Raw genomic sequence first — 20,900 nt, 5'->3', positions numbered from 1 at the left:
AAAATAAACCTAGTTTTGCTGAAAATAATTCAAACATGTTTCTGAATACATACTTCCAGTAACACCCATCATACTGCAAGAACACAGTATTTCCTAAATCCTTATAGTGATAGTGACCCAGATTGTTGAGCTGATTAAGAAAACTTTTTAAAGTTAGCAATCCAAAGACTTCTTTCGAGGTACCTTATTATACGGCTTACTGTTTATCCTATAGAAGGCTCCTGCCTTTAATCTGTATCTACAATTCTGTCCTAATTCACCTCTATGCAAGCTCGCTCCAGCTGGAAAGCCTACTCACAACTTAGACTAAACACACACCCAAAGAGATACTGTAAGCTAGAGTAGTCTGAGGATCCTTCCCTCAGAGGAGAAAGCCACCAACCAACATGAGTAAAAATTCATTTACCAGTTTGTATTTCATTGGGAATTTTCAACTTTATGAAAATAGTTTGCTCAATGTATACTTTTTTTTTTCTATACAACCAGCAGGGTTTCTAGACTGTAACATTCAGAATAGTGTACCCTCATTATCTAAAAATTAACAAAAGATTCGAGTCTGGACCACTCTCCCACCATGACTTTAGATTTATACCCACGTTGCCATCTGCAGTCTTCACAACTGCTTCATTGATCATTATTTAAAAGTTACAATTTCCTCATAACAGACTATAGGCAAGTCTTAATGCAATACAGTAATTCAGCATTTGAGAACAAGTGACAGAAGGCCAGCACAAGAGCTAAAGATAAAAAGACATTCTCCTAGGAAAGAAGTCTCTCTCCCAAGTAACAAGTTGACAGCCAAAAGCAAAAGCATTTCTATACAGATTTTGACATTTCAGCTGCTTTATTTTAAAGTTTCAGAGTACTGAAATACATAAAAGGAGATCCCTGCTCAAGGTTTTGCTTTCACTAAGAGCTGCTGGTTAACATTAACAGCAGTAAGAAGAGTATTGCCTGTATTCGTTAATAACTAACACATTTAATATAGAACCAGAGGTCTAAGCAGCTAATTAAAATGGAAATGGGCAATTTCATATACTTAAATGTGGAGTCATGCAAAAGAGCTTTGGAAGATCAGCAAGAAAATATACTACTATTTAGATTTAAACCAATCAGCTAAAGTACTCTTCTAAGAAGAGACAGCACCTTGGGGCTTTAACACAACCCTACTTGAAAGAAGCAGAGCCTTACAGTCCCAACTAGGGGAAAGCCCCCGGAAAGCTTTAAAACCTTTGGACAACTTTATCAGACTGACTTCTACATCTCTGACTCAAATCTATGTCTGCTTTATTACAGCCGCAAAGAACAGATCCTGATTTCTAAACACACATGCATGGGTCCACTTGTACTCTTATCCCACTCCACCTTACCGGAGTTGGTTTAATTAGTAAAAAAGACACAAGTGGGCTGCTCCACACAAGTACAATTGACAAATGTTCCTCTGAAAGAGCAGACAATTATTTCATCTAAAGCCAAGTCTGCTTCCCCCCAAGTTATTTATCAAGGTTGCAAACAGGCCCACGGAAGTGGCCAGGAATCCCTGCACCAGATACTTAACATTCCCTTCCTCCCCACCTCAAAACCACGGGCACCCATCAGCAAACAGACAATTAAAAAAAAAAACAAACCCCTAGACACAGCTCTTGCCACTATCAGTTTAAAGTCTTTTCGGAAACAATATATTTCACCTCAAATTTTAAATTTCACAAAATTTCAGTATAATCTTTTCTCTAGGTTAGATATAGGTGACTTGAAAATATTAAGGACAAAACTATTATATATCCTAGCAATCATTAGTTGGCTCCCCATATTACTGTTACAAAAGATCATCTTTTGGGAAAATCTGAAAAACCTTTTTGCGTTAATTCTAGAAGAGCGCACACACAGCACAGTGAAGAACAAGGCAGAATAACCAATGGTTTCTATGTCCAGAAGTGTAAATGAAGATTACTGAAGTCAAACAACACAAAAGGGGACTCAAGCTCTCAAAGAATATCCACCTGAAACTGCAAGTCATCTTGTTTAAGTGCATTTCAACCAAAGCCATCAGTAGTTAAGTCTGCTAGATGGCTTAAAAAAAGCCCAACAACATTAACCCCCCCCAAACCCTACAATTAGTGTTTGCTCTCCTGCTGGGCCAAGATGTGTCAGTCTGCAAGAAATGCAGGCTTGCTTCTACTGACTATGATGCAGCTGACTGCACTCAACGTAATGATTCTACAGATCATTTATAGCATCACGGACCAACAAAATAATGTTACAGGCTGAGGTATCAGGTCATAAGTTACATCAGTGAACTTCTGCAGCATTTTCAGCATAGAACATGGACCTCTGGCATTTCTTCTAACTGTGCTAGAAGACCTATAATTTATTATGAAAGCTCCGTTATGGAAGGTAGTCTCCTTCCAACCTCTACATGAATGGAAGAAAAAAAATTTCTCATTCACATGGCATTTTCTAATCGGCATTCCGTATGTGCTTTGCTGTACAAAAAGCCAGACCCTTAAAATACAAAGTGTATGTAAACCTGTGTTTTACTCGGCTGTTACCTCAATGATAGTTTCCTCTCTGTCAGTAACGTGTATTTTCTTTCCATTTTTTGAGATTTCAGTAATAGAATTAGTTTGCAATAACTTGTCCTTTATGAAATTATAGGAGGTTTAAGTCAAAATATTAAGTTATATTAAAGCGATAATTTAACAGGGATCCCTAGCACACAGATTTCAGTGGGCATTTAAGTGCCTGAAGCATGTTGCCCTACTCTAGTAAGGAGATTCACATCAGTAATTCCGAGAATGCTGCCATGCATATAGTATAAACATGCCATATATGGTTTAAGCGTAAGTAGCTGCAGTTAATCAGATGACATTCACCCCTGCTAAGAGACAAAGGTGTTCAGTTACTAGGTTGTAACTGGAGTTGTGGCACCCTGCCCTGCACCACCAGTGAAACCGCTGCCACAAAAGCTTCAATAACAGCATCACCGAATGAAATGTTTGCTTGTCCAGCCTCATCCAAATACCTTCACATTTACAGTGGTCTTGGTAAACAACAACTGGGAAAGCCCAGAACTACTAGAAGCATTTCCAACAGATCTTAACACGGAATAAGGATGTCAGAATACAAATACAAAGGAAGAGGCAGTTCTCACTGGGGGAAAAAAAAAAAATTACCAGCCTTGATTTGTCAAGGACAAGGGCACATCCTGTGCCAGAAGGCCCAGCTCTGCTGCCCTGAAGCCATTCTGCTCCATTTACTGGAGTACATTGGTTTATGTAAGCATGTACTAAATACAGAGAGGAAGCTTTCTACAGTTGGAATCTGAAAGAAATTTTTGTAGCATTATGCAAAAAGGGGAAAAATATGCAGATGTAAGAGCAAAAGCTGTAGCTGTAGAAAAGATAGCTCATGTAAGAGCACACCAGAACAGCTGTACAGAACAGAGGTAATGTATCTCTCTTGGAAGAAAAGCAAATGCGTAAGTCCTTAGCATAACAGACAAAACTTTTCTAAGCTGTAGTTTGTGCTGTAACTAGCATCAAAAATACTACCAAATATCAGCGATAGCAGTGCTTACCTTACACCTATAAGTAGTGCTATCAGCATTGAACAAATAGGATCTGCTATCATTAGACCATAGTTCTGCATCAACAGAGCAGATATGATTACACCAATACTTCCAAGTGTGTCTGCAACAATGTGTAGAAATACACCTGTAAGAGATTAATTAATATCATTACAACTTGCTATTCTCAAAGCTAATGGAGTATTTCAAAGACAGTTTACAGAGAAGAGTTGCAAGAACTATTAACATGATTTATGCTTGTTAAATTTCTGGTCAAACACACAGAAAGTGATCACAGGATTTCAATATATTTGTAGAATATAGAGCATCTGAAGAATTTACATTATCTTCTGCACTTAACAGTACGGGGCATTTCGTGGCACGGCTATCAACTTAAGCAGTGGTTAACAGATGTAGCTAGTTTTTTTTTTATTTCCACTCGATGCCCACCCACATTGCAGCAAAGAAACTCATGTTCCCTGATGCCTACAGACAATGGTAAGTACTGTATAAGATGGAAAGGCTGTTAACAGCAACAGCTCTGTAAACCTTTGAAAGATACCAATGTTTCATTGGCAATATTTTGTAAAAGTTATATGTCAAATTTTTGAGATATTGAGAATTAAACAACATTGCAGACATGAATAACTTCACTCTTATTTTGAAGAATAACACACTACCTTCTCCAAAAGACAAAAAGAAACAAGCACTTTGCAGCTACCTAAAATGCAGTCTTTGGAGCTCTCTGCTGGCAATGACGGGAAGTCACACAGAAACAGCTTTTTGAACGCGGTTAGCTCTCTCTAGACTGAGGTAATCCCTCCTCACAGAAACAATGCTCAACTAGGTATCAGCTCTTTAGTGATTTTCCTGAGTCTACATTAGTACAGTGTCTGGCTGGGATGGAGTTTGGTCTCCTCTGTAGCAACCTGCATGACGCTGTGTTTTAGGTTTGTGACTAAAACAGTGTTGGTAACACAAGCACCGGGGCCTTCCGCTTCTCACTCTGCCCCACAGCAAGCAGGCTGCGGTGGGCAAGATGCTGGGAGGGCACATAGCCAGCAGAGCTGACCCAAACTGACCAGAGGGATATTCCGTACCGTATAACATCATGCTCAGCAATAAAACTGAGGAGCAGTCTCTCCAAATTAGCAATCACTCAGAAACTTCCTGGGCATTGATCTACTGGTGGGAGGTGGTAAGCAATTGTATTTGCATCACTTGGGAGTTGGTTTGTTTTTGTTCTCTTTTTTTTTTTTTTTTTAAACTTCTCCCCCACCCTTCTTCACTTACTAAACTGTCTTTATCTCAATCCAAGAGCAGGTCTCATTTTTCCTCTTCGAGTTCTCTTCCCTGTCACGCTGCAGGAGTGAGCAAGCAGCTGCTGGGTGCTTAGTTGCTGGTCAGAGCCAACACACCACAGTATTGAAAAATTAAAATAAAATTATACCAAATTGAGTCTTTAATATGCTTCAATTAAAATGTGCCTTTCATGAGAAGACTGACTTTCAAGTATCTTCTACTCAAGTACTGAGTGTACATACACGTAATATGGTATGCTATAAATTTTGGAAGAGGTTGAACATGTTCCTTTTCAAGGACTACAAACAAGCTAGAAAATCATCCAATAAAAGAAAACAGTATGTTTGGGTATGCCAAATAATTACTACCTCTTATGTTACATAATCTTCTCCCTCTGAATTATGAACACTTTAAAAAAAAAATAGTCAAAGCTCAAACCCAACATCTATGTTACTAGCACTTCATTTACACTAATGGTCAGGAGATCATAGACTCCAATATTCCTTCAAGTAATTTAATGACTAAACCAACTGTAACAGCTTGATGAAATGCAAGTTTTAAACTCAGGAACCCTTCAACAATTATATCAGTCCACATTTTACAAATACATTCTATCTTAATAATACTGGCTTTCACTTTCCAGAGCATACATTGCAATTAGGCTCCTTAGGTTTCTGCTTTTAACCACTCTTTCCTATATTTTTATTATTTGATTTTTCAGCGTCACCAACAGAAGCTGAATCCCAGCTTTTGGGATCTCCTTTCTCAACTGTGTTGAAACCGTGATAACACTAATAAACCACTATACTTATTGTCATCATACCTTGTAAAATCTGTTTGCTGGATCCACCCATCTCTTCAAGAGAATGGTCACCTGTGAAGACAATTGTTGGCATATTAACCTACATAAATGCTCTCTCTAGTGGCATATTCTGCTATGGTCTTTCTGAAATTTCTTGACCAACCAAGCTGCTCACAATAATTAGCTTTTACTGTAGCTATTGTTTTTTATGTAGTGTTTTTTTACACTGCAATTAAGTTAAAAGTCTTAGAACACAATTTTTAAACAGAAAATACTAGTTTACACAATAGATTTTATATATGTATATATAAAAAGATCAATTGTTTTTTAAACGAAAATAAACTGAGAAGACCTTTTTAGTATTTAGCAAAATGAGGCCCCCTCAAGAATACAAGCAATACATACAAGCAACAAGAGTAAGGTCAAATAAATGTGCTAACTAGAAATACTTCATTTAAGCAAGCATTTATACCTAATGTAAACCAACAAGGATAAGACTCGGAGAAGGTAGAACCAAGTCAAAAAATCCACTCATCCAAGCATATCAATGCCTCTGTGGAACACTTCAGAAAGATATTTTAAGAAAAAATTGTTAAAGGATAGCAGATGATGCCCACTGAAGCTACATAATAATTTCTGCAAAAGCTGATTTGAATATTAAATTGCACAAAACAGATAGTTCCACTGAGTTAGGGGGCATAGGGAGAGCAAGAAAGACGCAGGAGGGGGGAGTTCCTGTTTTCCAGCCAAACTCCAGGAGAACACCTGGAAAACAAGCACCAATTTCCTACTAAAAATAGCAAGGAAAGGACAAAATTACACTCCGTTACCTCCTGTCTGCAAGTTACCAACACTATTCCCCACTCAAAATGTACACATTTTCAGTCACATCAGATTTTAGTTTACAGCTCAGGCAGTAAGGACCGACAACCCTGCACTACAACAAGGCTTTCATTTGCATTGTTACAAATAGGTAATAACCACACTGTCTCTTCTCCCATAGTGAAGGTTACTGATCATATTTTGCATTGATGTCTCTTCACAGATTGTTTGCCTTTAAAGAAAAGATTTAAGTATAGCTAAGATTCCAAGTACAGTTTTCATAACCAGCTTTAAAATAGATTACAACTACACACAACAGGGAAAATCTTGTTTGTATTGGTTTGAAATCACAAATCAAATACAACATCAGTCCCTAAGAACCCAAAATAAAATTGCTTGTTTATCTTACCCAGTATCTTGATCTGTAAAATTATTAAAATGGAGAACACTGGCAAAGCAGCTTAAATTTATTGATTTAAATGAAAAATTGAAACAGAGCATTTGATAACTTATTTCATTATACTGCTATAGCATACATCTGCTTTATCTTTTGCCAACATGTGACATTGCGGCGAACATTCAAAAAATGTAGGTAAAACAAAACCTTTAAAAACTAACCTTTAAAAATGAACTTACTGCAAGTGAAAGAGAATTTACCAAAATGAGCCACAAAACATGGCAGTGGCATAGCGTACCACACATTTAGTGAAACTACTTCCATGTCTGCTCACAACAAGCTGCCAGAACCCTCTTTTTTTTTTTTTCAGTAAATCATTAATAGCAAATTTAAACTGAGTCGAGATGGTTTATGACATTAACTAAGTACTTACCATGGCAATAATCCTGACCATGAGAGTGTCCATGACTATGGCCATGATCATGAGTGTGTCCATGGGCATGTTTATGTTCATGACTGTGACCATGACCTCCGTGACTGTGCCCATGGCCGAGACCACCATTGAATAGAGAATGGCTGTGTTCGTGCCCTATAAATAAATATCACCATCAGAGTATAAATTTAAGTGAAGAAATAAAGTATGCTTACATTTGTTTCTAACCAACTTGAAACATTCATCTTCTAGGTCATCTTAAGGTACAGCTTTAAGTAAGTTAAGAAAATTAACACAAGCTGTTTGTCATCTAAATCTATGCTGTGCAGCCATATAAAATACATACTTGATTTGAGAAGTGCTTTTATACGTTCCCACTTCTGAGACAAATTGTGCTACATGTTTAGTAGAATTTGAAAAATGCACACATAATTAGATACAAGCACATTAAAAATAGCCGTTTTAAGAAACCAGAAATTTGCCATCATTCACACATTAAAAATTCAAGCTGTTTAAACACCAAAGACTATTTTCTTCCACCAGTCTATATCAGTTTACATGTTAAGCTGAGCGATACCAATCAGCCTTGCAAAAACAAAAACCCCCACAACCCCCACAAAAAGTTTACCCTATATATATTTAGGCAAATAAATTCTGTATTTAAATTCAAAAGACACCAAGTTGAGATGCACCTGAAGCTGAATCATCCTGTACTTACAATTTGATTCAGACACTGTTTTGTAAACATTCCAGCCAAGACCTTGCTTAACTCAAGCTTTATTTTGTCCAAAAGACACTGTGCAAATCTCCTCCAATAAGGTGCAGAAGAGTGCACGTTCCAGAAAGCAGATTCTGGAGTTCTAGGTCTTCCAGTTAATGGATATTAAAGTAAGAAGTACAGCAGTGACATACTAGGGCTAGTGATAAAACATAAAAGTCAAGATTGTAACAAGTCACATACACATTTGGCTAGGATTGCCACTAAAAAGATGTTAAAATTTAATACTGGGGTTCTCTTTGGAGGATTGTAAGGTCCTGGAACACAGGGCGCCAGGACAGGAAACAATACTGAAAAATATAAACATCCTACCAGAGCCATGTGAATGCCCATGACCTCCATGTTGAAAAACAAATATTCCTATAAGATTTACAATGAATCCTAATATAGAAACAGGAAGAAGTCTCTCATGATGCACGTCAGGAGGCTCAAGTGCTCTCTAAAAAAAAAAAAAATAAAAGAACAAAAAAAATCCCCAAACAACAAACCAAGAAGCAACTGTAAAATGAAGAGTTTTACAATCTCTTTATAGTATCAAAAGACACTGAAAAAACTGCTTATATACAGGAGCATTCTCACACAAACAAACAGGCATATATAAAGACATAATTAGAAATTACTCAGGACTTTCAATTTTTGGGATGGTATACAGAAAAATTCTTACTGTCTGAAGCTGAAGTTTCATTATGAAAGCTGTGAAAGTGTAGTAGAACATGCTGATACTCTAGCTAACTTTTATCGTAAGATTTCATTATGCTGTGGGATGTGGCTCAACACCATACCAAACCATTCATGTCTATCGTAGTTTATGGATTGCCCAAGTCATCCAAAACAAACTTCTAAGAGCCCAGAATGCCATTTCTGCCTTTTTCCTTAGAAGGGTGAGAGGACAAAGGGAATGACATGAAGACTGGGAATAAATTGTGGCATTTTTTTAAAAACTTCTAAAATCTCATGTGGTTTTTTGTTTAACTCTTTTTACCCTCCTTTTCGTGGGAAGTTTTTCTTCAAGGAGACATTATAAGCCTAACACAATTTGCATCTGAAGCTAAGTGTTAAAGAGTGTAAATTACTGTTGACAGGGCAGAGAAACATTCACTGTCTGTCCACCGGGATGAAAGGTACAGGCAATAGCAAGCCAATGAAACTTTCAGCAGATGTAAAATTTTGAAGTGACAGAGAGAAAAGGAGTCATCATCACAAGCAAAGGGAATACTTAGCATGAGAACTAAGATCAGCAGGAAAAGAATGCTGTTTCAACATTACCCTTAACCCTTCCTGTAGTAGTTTTTAATTTTTCTACTAAGTCTTATTGCTGTTTCTAGATTTGGAGTTAAGTTTTCCCAAGCTTTGAGGCCATTTTAGCCCAGTTTGTACTGATTTTGAAGTATTTACAGGCTTATCTACATAGAGGATATGTTCTTGAAAGCTCTTTCCAGTTCTCTATTAATTTAAAAAAACAACACTAGAATGTATTCTGAACCAGAAGCCTTAACAAATGTATAGTGTATCTCCCACGAAAAAGAAAAAGCATTAATGCAAGCTGATCAGAATCAATTATCAATTTTACTCTTAATCCTCACTTCAGTGCAGACACCTTAGATGTCTAAATTTTAATACTGAAATTATCTCTGAACCATTTCGTAAAAAAATGAAAGAAAGGTGCCCTTGTAAATATTAAAGCTACTACTACTTGCCATTTATATCAGACTTCAAGATTTGGAAGATAATGCTCTTTCTTTATTGAGTTAGTCCAACTTCTTCACAGAATGTGACTTATGACTAACTTCTCTCCTCTGAATGACTAGTTTTGGCCTTTCTTTCTTGGTGTCATTTGTCCCTCAACAATGAGAAGTAAAGATCTTCCTATAACATACTTAACTGGCTGAAAAAAGGCCAGTGTAAATCTCACAGAATATTTATGCACAATCAAAATACACTATTTAAGAAGCTAGTACAAATAAACTGAAAAAAGTGTGTTTCTGTGTCACAAAACAACTTCAGAAGGTTTTATTCTTTGTTCAATACACAGATTTTTAATCAATTACAAACATAATAGCTTTTTCAATTACATTTCCCTAATTTTATCACCATTAAATATGCCCTACAAATAGAAATGTGAAAAATGATAGTGCAATTGATTTCATAACATACCTCAACACCTTCAGAAAAAATGAAGAACGCTGTAAAGATGAGGAATAAACCATTTACAAAACCAGCAAGTACTTCTGCTCGAACATACCTGCAAAAAACAAAAAAGCAATAGCAGGTATTACCACCTCTACTTTAATGCTGAAAATGAAAAGCAGAATTTAGAGACTGGAGTACAATTTTCTAGTTCTCAAACATTTGTATGACACAGGGGTTTGGTAAATGGCAGATGCAGTACCTAAACTACAGGTAAGTGTATGAAATGTACCATGCTGTATTTTGTATATAATTAACTGATGCATATCAGCCATTACCTGATCTAGATGAACAAAAACTTTCAATATGTCAAAATCTTCCCATTTAAGATCATCTCTATTGGAAGTTATGGTATAAACACGTACTTGGAAGACACGAAGTAAGATAAGCATGTAAGACATAACTGAAGTCTGCTGATGTAAAGTTCTGTTTAATATCAAACAGCCATACATTAAACTGCTCCCTCTCTAGTAGGGGGATTTTTAATACAAGTTTTAAGTAGGAATTAATTATTTCTGACACTAAATTTTCCCAATAAAAAACAGCCAGGTTTGAGTAACATGTAATTCCAACGTGGCAAATATCAGACTTACACATCAGACTTAATAAATTCAGGCTGTTCTCTAATAAATGGAACACCAGCTGTTTAAGTGCAGAGCAGTAATTAACACAAAACTGCTTTCACTGCAATTAGTTCATGGTACAATCAATTCTTCCCAAATTGATTTCTAGGCACACTGGAGTTTCCACCTTAATTAAACAGTGCCTTAAGTTTCAAACTACACGATCCATGCTCAGGCAAGACAGCTAAATGCTGACATTCAGGTCAGTAATGCTATAGGGAATGCAGTAACTCATGTTAAAGCTCATTTGCTGTTAATTAATCAGTATCACCAATTAATAATATTGTATCACTACTGTTATTTTATAGGGCACAACTGCAACATGCAGTGGAACCAAGTGCCCTTGAAGCAGAACCAGCAGCAGCAGCTATATCCAAGAAGGGCGGTATGGGATGTCATACCTCAGCCTTGGGGATCTGTACTAATGGTAGGCACAGCTGTTGCATCCTGCTGGTTCTGAGAAGCATGGTTTACCATCTCAGGTGCAGCATCACTGAGACTTAGATCCTTTCAGTTATAACTTTCTGTTCCAAAGGCGGCATGGGGTACCAGCAGTCCAAGATTCCCTGTGACACACTGCACTGTGAGGATGAACCCATGATGCTCTTACTTCACTAGTGCCATTAACACATGACAACACAAGACAACTTTCTGCTGTGTAACTTGTTTCTACTAGTATGATCACAGAGATCTTAGAAGCTAATAACTTCCTATAATACAATAAGGTAAAAGCCTGAAGTTTCTTACCCATACGAGAAAGCATCATTTGACCTCCATTTTGAAATAACTGATGCTGCTAATCCAGCCAGTAGAGCAGTACAGTCAAAAAACATATGAAAAGAATCTGATATTAGACCTAAACTGGAAAAGAACACACAGAAAAAAAAAAGTTATGGTCCATACGCTACATATTCAGTATGAAAAAAATCAGCATTTACTCTTTTACACACTAGCAGAATATACTGTGTGTCTAAGCTTCAGGCATGATTTTGCTAGCATAGAGGAGAAACCCATACTACATCACCAATACAAATATGATGACAAAATTCCTTTTGTCAGCTTAGGGAAGGCACTTTGGAAGAGGGCTTGGCAAAAAGTCCTGCTAGCATATGATTTTGGTGGTAGTGGAGGGTGGTTTCCCCTGACACAAACCTAAGTCCCTGGAGCAGATATACCCACAGCCGCATCTCTCACCAACATAATTCTAGTGGCAGGTATGTGTTGTCATAATTCAATTTACAGTTTGACCATATGAGAAAAATCATCTAGAGAAGTGTATACCCACAAGCTGCATTTAAACAATGACCCCACCTAAGTTTGTAAAAGAGTTAATAGCTAAAAAAAGAAAACTGGGTTCAAAGATACTGTTTCTGAGTGTCTATCATACACTGTACATATAGGTTAACTAGTACAATAATACTAAAACTGTTCTGCTGAAGACTACCAATACCACCATACTGATTGCTCTAAGCATTTAAAAAAGCAGTGTTATCAAATCCATTTTAAAACTTAATACTTTGGAAGAGTTTTCACACACAGGGAAAACTGGTCAAAAATTCTTTAATGTCTGCAGTAAAAAAACCCCACCAATCAAAGTTTCATAGAATTTTGACAAACATGCCTGTGACAAAATCTTCTAGGCCTGTGAAAACTGCAGCCTTCCATTTAGAATTTTAGTTCACTATGTCTAACACTCTTTTTTGACTTTTTAAGACTCTGAAGTCTACTTCAGCATAGCAGTTTTCCTCTCAAGCATCTTACTTCACAACGCATCATCAGATGATAATTTGTCTTTGATATTCATTCATGCTGCAGCAACTCTATGAGTAGGGCAGGCTGAAAAAATGTGAGGTTTAGTACAGAGGGAATTCTAAGATCATATCATCTTTTGCCTGAAATAAAAGCAGGACAGCAAGCAATATACTCATTAAGTACTTTTGACTACTGTGTACCTTTCCCAAAAGCCATCTTTTATGCTAACATCTGTGTTTACATTTTACCTGAGCAGAGAAGCCAGTCCCTGACTGCATTGCCAAAGCAGCACACCTGCGTTCTTTTTAATTTACTGCTGCTCAGTCTCTAGATTTCCAATCACAGACCTTCAGCCAGTGTTTTAGCCTGAATCATAAACAGGTATAGAACTTATCTAAGATGCATCTTGTTCTTCTAACTGTAACAGACAGATGTTATAGTAACAGAGAGAGGTATAAGTAATTACCCAATTTCACAGCTAAAAGCAAGGTTTCCAGCATCCTGATCTCTACTGCGATGACACATATCCAAGGTTAACACACTGTGGTGAAGCTACACTAAATCAAAGGAAGCAACAATAGTACTCTCAAGAGCACAGAGCTCTATCAACAATTTTAAAAAATAAAAATGTGGATAAGAGTGCTAAGTTGCTACGGATGGCTGCTTTTTCATTTTGCTATGTGTAAAGATAACAATCATTCACTCCTTTTGCTGGTGATCACCGTTACTCTTCCAGTTTGACTGAAATATGTCCACACAGAAACAAAAGCAAGCAAATACTTGCTCCATCTGCACTTTCAGCTGAATGGATCCAAGCCAATTCCAGCTCAAAAATGTAAGAGTGATATTAAAACAATGATGAGCCACTGCTTGTAAAACTTACTAGTCCTAGTGCAAGACACTGACTAGAATGCACACACTCCCCTTTGATGTAGAAGCTGAAGGAAGCAGAAGCTCAAAGACAGCTTCTTACATGGTTTATTTCAACGACCAATGCGCAACTACAATCTTGATTGACAAACACAGGAAAAGTTTTGCACGCTGTTCTACCCTACAAAGTTCAAAGCAATTGAACTTAGTTCACAAGTTATCCAGTCAGTAGCACTCAGTTTGTAGGCTGTATGTAAACTGGATTTAACACCACACACAACAGTGCCAAGCTTTACTAAATTAATAATCATAAACAGGTTCTTAAGTCTGCAAAGAAGTACGTGCATCAAAACACAAAAATTGCTTCATATTTGAAAAGACATTTAATACAGAAGTACTGAGAGCATTTATTATTACAGTTGTCCAAAAAGTTCCATTTTCCAAATAATTTGGTTGTCTAAGAACAATTACATGCACAACTCAGTTCTAAGAAACTGGAAAAAAAACCAAAACCCAGGCAATTACTTGTAGTAACAAACTCTAGAGAACAGCCACATTTTCACACTGAAGTTAAAGACAAAGTTGCCCTTACACAGAAGAAAAATTGTTAACAGAGAGCATCTGGTTTAGTAAAGGAGAATGAAGCATGGCCATCACAGGAACAAGATGAAGCTGCAGAACAAGAGGTAACCTCTCGATCACTATCCCTGAAAGAACTGTGGGATGAGTAACAAGATTATGCCCATCAATCAGATGAACACGTCACCTAGCTGCTTCGATGCTGGGATAGTGGGGCTAAAAGTGAGAATTAGAGGGTAGGGAAGCCAAGCAACTGGGATTACTTTCTAAAGAAGGGGGCATTAACAAGGCAATTGGAAAAGGAACCCAAGTCCTCAGCTCTGAAGGCAACTCCTGTCAAGTGTTAAAGAAAGGTATCCCCTTCAAGTAGGATATAAAATGTTGCCCAGGCAAGTGGACTGCAAAAGAGAAAGGTATCCAGTACCTGAGGGAATTAGCCATGAAAGAGATGATTTTTTTATGACCAGGACAATCCACAGTCACCCACAGATATCAACAAAGTCCTAGGCACACAACCCATGCTGTGGAAATTTGTACAGAGCACACCATCGTCATATGCCAACCCATCGGCAATAATGGCTGGAGAGATGACCCACCACCAACAGTGGATGAAGTGGTTCACCATCTCCAGGACTGTGAAGATAGCATCTCTACCTCCATCATCTCAGCTGTGGAGAGACTGGTCCAGTGACTTGATGAGGACATATCCTATTCCCCATCTGTATGGACCTGTACATCAACTATAAACTGTGGGCACCCTTCTGTTTGGGAGGGAGAATATAGGAAAGACACACCATAGGGTACCCTGTGCAGGACAGATTAGTATTTTCTGGAGTGACAGGTGGATCTTGACAGCTAACTGTATCGCAGGCTGAAATAAGCTTGACTGGGAATGAGTGGCAAAAACATCCATTGTGACTGGCCCAGAGGCTGCACGTATCGTTGGCACAGCCTGCCTCAGGAGAGGATATTTCAAGGATCCAAAAGGGTATTGGTGGGCTTTTGGTATAGCTGCCTTGGAAACAGAAGAAATGAAGCAGCTGTCTACTTTGCCTGGCCTTTCAGAAGACCCTTCTGTAGTGGGGTCACTGAATGTCAAAGAGCAACAGGCACCGATTGCTACTACAGTGGTGCACCAGCGGCAATACCGCACCAACCAAGACTCCCTGATTCCCATCCACAAGTTGATTTGCCAACTAGAGAGCCAAGGAGTGATCAGCAGGACCTGTTCACCCTTTAATAGCCCCATATGGCCAGTGTGAAAGTCTAATGGAAAGTGAAGACTAACAGTGGACTACTGTGGCCTGAATGAAGTCACGCCACCATTGAGTGCTGCCGTACCAGACATGCTAGAACTTCAATATGAACCAAAATCAAAGGCAGCCAATTGATATGCCACCACTGATACCGCAAAACACATTTTTCTCGATCCCTTTGGCTGCAGAGTGCAGGCCACAGTTTGCTTTCACTTGGACAGGCATTCAATACACCTGGAATTGACTGCTCCACGGGTGGAAACACAGCCCTACCACCGGCCGTGGACTGATCCAGGCTGCACTGGAGCAGGGTGAAGCTCCAGAACATCAGCAATACATTGATGACATCATCATATGAGGCTATTGCAGCAGAAGTTTTTGAGAAAGGGGAGAAAATAATCCAAATCCTTCTGAAAGCTGGTTTTGCCATAAAACAAAGTAAAGTCAAGGGACCCACGCAGGAGATCCAGTTTTGGGAATAAAATGGCAAGACAGACGTCATGAGATCCAAATGTATGCGACAAACAAGATAACAACTATGTCTCCACCAACTAATAAGAAACAAACTCAGGCTTTCTTAGGGGTTGTGGGTTTTTAGAGAATATATATTCCAAACTACATTACGATTGTAAGCCCTCTTTATCACCAGACTCAAAAGAAGAATGACTTTAAATGGGGCCCTGAGCAATGACAGCCCTTTGAACAAATTAAACGGGAGATAGTTCAAGCGGTAGTAGGCCTTTGGCCAGTTCAGACTGGGCAAAATGTAAAGAATGAGCTCTACACCACAGCCAGGGAGAACGGCCCTACCTGGAGCCTCTGGGAGAGAGCACCATTAGAGACTCAAGGTTGACCCTTGGGCTTTTGGAGTTGGGGATATAGAGGATCAGAGGCCCACTACACACCAACTGAAAAAGAGATACTGGCAGCTTACGAAGGGGTTCGAGCTGCTTTGGAAGTGATTGGTACTGAAGCGCAGCTCCTTCTGGTGCCCCGGTTGCCAGTGCTGGGCTGGATGTTTAAAGGGAGGGTTTCCTCTACACATCACGCAACCGATGCTACATGGAGTAAGCGGGTCGTGCTGATTACACAGCAAGCTTGAACAGGGAATCCCAGTCATCCAGGAATCTTGGAAGTGATTATTGCCTGGCCAGAAGGTAAAGAATTTGGAATGTTCCCAGAGAAAGAGGTGACACATGCTGAAGAAGCCCCACTGTATAATGAACTACTGAAACATGAGAAGCAATGTGCCTCATTTACTGATGGGTCCTGCCATACTGTACATGGAGGTAGAAGGCAGCTGTATGGAGTCCTCTACAACAAGTCACAGAAACTGCTGAAGGAAAAGGTGAATCGAGTCAGTTTGCAGAGGTGCGAGCTATCCTCCTGGCTTTAGACATTGCTGCACAAGAAAGATGGCCGATACTTTACCTCTATACTGACTTATAGAAGGTGGCAAATGCTTTGTGGGGCTGGCTGCAGCAACGGAAGCAGAGTAATCGGCAGCGCAGAGGTAAACCCATCTGGACTACTACATTATGGCAAGATATCGCTGCCCGGGTAGAGGACCTGGCTATAAAAGTGCATCATGTAGAATGCTCACACACCCAAGAGTCGAGCCACTGAAGAACATCTAAACAACCAGCAGGTAGATCAAGCAGCCAAGATTGAAGTGGCTCAGGTAGATTTGGATTGGCAACATAAAGGTGACTTATTTATAGTTCAGTGGGCCCATGACACTTCAGGCCATCAAGGAAGAGATGCAACATATAGACAGGCCCAGGATCAAGGGGTGGACTTAATTGTGGACACTACTGCACAGGTGATTCACGAATGTGAAACATGCACTGCAACTAAGCAAACCAAGCAGTCAAAGCCTCTTTGGTACGGAGGATGATGGCTAAAGGGGAAGCTTGGCAGATTACACTCTCATGCATCAGCCAAGGCAAGCGCCACATGTTTACAATGGATGGAAACAGGAAACATATCCTGTGCCCCATGCCACTGCCCAAAATGCTATCCTGGGCCTTGAAAGACAAGTCTTACGGCAACATGGCACCCCAGAAAGAACTGAATCAGACAATGGAACTAATTTCTAAAACAACCTCATAGACACTTGGGGCAAAGAGCATGGCATTAAGTGGGTATATCATATCCCCCTATCATGCACCAGCTTCTGAGAAAACTGAACAATGTAATGGGACTATTAAAAGACTATACTGAAAGCAATGGGCGGCAGAACTTTCACACATTGGGATACACATTTAGCAAAGGCCACCTGGTTAGTCAACACCAGAGGATCTGCCAGCCTAGCCCTGCCCAGTCAAAGCTTTTACATACTGTAGAAGGGGATAAAGTTCTGGTAATGCACCTTAAAAATAGGCTTGGTAAAACAGTCTGGGTCATTTCTGCCTCAGACAAAGGCAAACCCATTCATGGGACTACTTTTGCTCAAAGATCTGGAAGCACTTGGTGGGTAATGTGGGAGGATGAGGAATTTCCATGTATGCCTCAAGGGGATTTGATTTTGGGTGAAAAAAGCCAATGAATTGAATTGTGTGATGTTAATTGTTACATAATATTGTATAATATCACTTCTGTATGCCTATTAATACACTGGGCACCTTGTGGTGCCCATCTCTACCACTTTGGATTTGAAGATCCAAACCTGACTCCTTTCAGATTGCCACACCATGAATGACTTTGGTGAACCCAGATCAGCACAGCCATAACAGAAGCAGAACTGGCTTCAAGATGCAACAACCCAATACCTAATACCATCTTCCCTGCCTTGAAAGACTGTTATAAAAGGTGGAGCCCAATGCCATGGAGTAAATGAACTCAACAGACTTTAGAGAGATGGTCCACAGACTAAGGGAATTATATCTGTGTGTTTATGTTAAAAGACAGGAAAGATGGCAATGTATTGGAAAACGTAGCGTGACTGAAATGGTATGGAATAAAGGCTGGATACTGTCCTAGTTTTGGCTGGGACAGAGTTTAATTTTCTTCTTAGTAGCTGGTGCAGTGCTGTGTTTAGACTTGGTGTGAGAACAATGTTGATAACACACTGATATTCTTAGTTGTCGCTGGGTAGTGTTTATACTAAGTCAAGGACTCTCTAGTTTCTCAGGCCCTGCCAGCGAGAAGGCTGGAGTGGCATAAGAAATGAGGAGGGGACACAGCCAGGTCAGCTGTCCTGAACTACCTGAAGGGTACCTCATGCCATGGAATGTCACACTCCGCATATAAACTGAGGGGTGTGGGTGGCTGGGGCCCGCGGATCACTGCCTGGGGACTGGCTGGGCATGGGGTCAGCAGGTGGTGCGGAACTGTATTGCGCATCACTTGTTTCCTTTTCTCCCTTCCTCTCCCCTTCCCCCTCCTTTCCAATAATAATATAACTTTTATTATTGGTTTATTTATTTCAATTATTAAATCATTCTTATCTGGACCCTTGAATTTTACATTCCTTTGCAATTCTCCTCCCCATTCCTCTGGGTAGGGGGGGAGTGAGTGAGCAGCTGCATGGTACTTAGTTACCAGCTGGAGTTAAACCATGACATCACACTAGCCAAAAAAAAAAAAAGCTTATAAAGAATAACATCAGAACAAACTCAAATGAACATAAAGCTCTTTAAACCTGAACTATTGAGAAAAATATTTGTATCTTCTGCGCTATTAAAAAAATATCCATACTGGAACAGACAGACTACACATAAAATAACCCTCACAGAATTGCAAAGTAAATCAACAAAGTCAAAACCAAGCACATCCAAGATGGTCTGCACATTGCCAAGACAGTCTGTGCCCGAGATAGATAGATGTGTGTTCTCACTGGTGCTACAGTAGCAATTACTGTAATCAAGGTTAAGGATTTCATAGTACAGTTTGAGACACTCAGAAAAACTTGACAAATATTAGGACGCAACTGTTTCCAAATCTGCACTGCTGTGTTCACTCAAGATACTTGATTAAGAGTCCCAGTAATCCATGCTACAGTGTTTGATAAGGACTACTTAAGTTCCATGTGGAAGCACACACTGTTGGGCCTAAGTGACATTTCCATGCCAGTCCCCTTTGGATTTCACTATTGACAGAGAGACTGAAGTGCCACCATAAACCAACATAAAAATACCAAGAATGAAGCACGATGGAGACAGTACCTCTACTGTTTGTTCTCTACCTGTACACCATACATCAGCACCGAAGCTGGTTTGCATTTCTGCTTACATGTTACTACAGATTTTTCAGTAGAAATTTAGTCCAGTTCCTCCTGCTGTTATCAGCTCTGTGAATGTATGTGCTATATGAAGTGCCACTTAGCTACAGCAGGATGCGTTAATTCCCGTGTCTCAGGCAGAGACGTTTGGTGCAGTGCTGGTTTTTGCCATCCAGCTACCAACTTCCAAAAGAAGCCACATTCCCCGACAACGGATCTCCGTGGCGAGCGGCAGGCACGAAAGGGCTACCGCCGCCGGGCTCCGTACCTGGTGCCGAGGCCGGGCTCCCTCCTCAGCGAGGAGCCCAGCAGCGCGGCCGCCCGCACACCGGCTCCAAACGGCGAGGCCGGTGGCTGCCCCCGACAACGCTCCCGGCCGGGGGGAGCCCCCCAGCAGCCCCCAGCGCCCTGCGGGCCGGCCGCTCCGGACGGCGGCCCAGGCCCGGCCCCGCCGCACGGCCCCGCCGAGAGGGAGACGTGGCACTGGCCTCGGCGGAGGCGCCGCTTCCTGCGCGCCGGGCGTCGCGCCCGCCCCGCCGGCCGCCCCGCGCCGGTACCTGTTACTCCAGATGCCGTAGAGCAGCTCCACAAAGGCGAACGACAGGTTGAGGCAGAGGAAGAAGAAGAGGTTGCGGGAGGTCTTGTCCGCCAGGATGGACCTGCGCACGGAGCACACAGCGGGTCACCCGCCGCCGGCACAGCGGGGGCAGCGGCGAAGGGCAGACCGCTCCCCGGGCGGCCCCGGGCTCGGCCTACCCCAGCCCCTCCGCGGGCCCCGGCCGCGGGCCCCGCGGTGCCCGTCCCGTCCCGCTCACCTGAACCAGCCCGACACCTTCCTGAGCAGGTTGAACTTGGGCGGCTTGTACTCGTCGTCCTTGATGGAGAGGGGCAACATCTTGCCGGGGCCGCGGCGTGCCCGGCCGGCGGGGCAGGCAGTCGGGGCGGCGCGGAGCGGGAAGGCTCCCCCCGCCGCCGGCCCACGCGCCCGTCACACTTCCGGCCTCCCTCCACGCGCCTGCGCGCCGCGGCGGCACGAGCAGGCGGCGGGGGCGCGCAGCGGGAGGGGCCGGGGCTGCCGGGGCGCGGGGCACAGCGCGCGCTGCCGGGGAAAACGCCGAGCCCAGCCCCAGCACGCGAATCCCCCGCCGTCCCGTGCCGGTGCTCGCCCGCCGTCCGCCCGCGATGCCCGATACTCCCGCAGCGGCTGCCGCGGCAGCCCCGGGCACGGGGCTGGGGCGGCGGCCCGGCCCCCCGCGGTCGGCCCCAGGCTGCGGCGTAACGTCGCGCTGCGGGCAGCTGTGTGAGCCGGGCG

The 20,900-nt window shown here is 41.3% G+C and overlaps 1 protein-coding gene across 1 annotated transcript in view; it reads right to left on the bottom strand.

The window, feature by feature from the left end:
* The window catches only part of SLC30A7 (solute carrier family 30 member 7), a 33,930-nt gene extending 13,314 nt beyond the window's left edge, over positions 1–20,616 (bottom strand). Inside the window, exons 1-8 of the mRNA XM_056355323.1 lie at positions 20,404–20,616; positions 20,146–20,247; positions 11,657–11,770; positions 10,254–10,341; positions 8,412–8,538; positions 7,322–7,477; positions 5,691–5,741; positions 3,578–3,713 (exon numbers count right to left, since the gene is read on the bottom strand). Coding sequence (XP_056211298.1) covers positions 3,578–3,713; positions 5,691–5,741; positions 7,322–7,477; positions 8,412–8,538; positions 10,254–10,341; positions 11,657–11,770; positions 20,146–20,247; positions 20,404–20,483 — 854 coding nt within the window. The 5' untranslated portion in view covers positions 20,484–20,616. The remainder of the gene's footprint in view (positions 1–3,577; positions 3,714–5,690; positions 5,742–7,321; positions 7,478–8,411; positions 8,539–10,253; positions 10,342–11,656; positions 11,771–20,145; positions 20,248–20,403) is intronic.
* Between the last annotated feature and the right edge of the window lie 284 nt (positions 20,617–20,900).

The sequence above is a fragment of the Falco biarmicus genome, chromosome 11, assembly GCF_023638135.1.
Source record: "Falco biarmicus isolate bFalBia1 chromosome 11, bFalBia1.pri, whole genome shotgun sequence".
Lineage (NCBI taxonomy): Eukaryota > Metazoa > Chordata > Aves > Falconiformes > Falconidae > Falco > Falco biarmicus.
The sequence above is the reverse complement of the archived record's forward strand: the minus strand, read 5'-3'. Positions and strand labels throughout refer to the sequence as shown.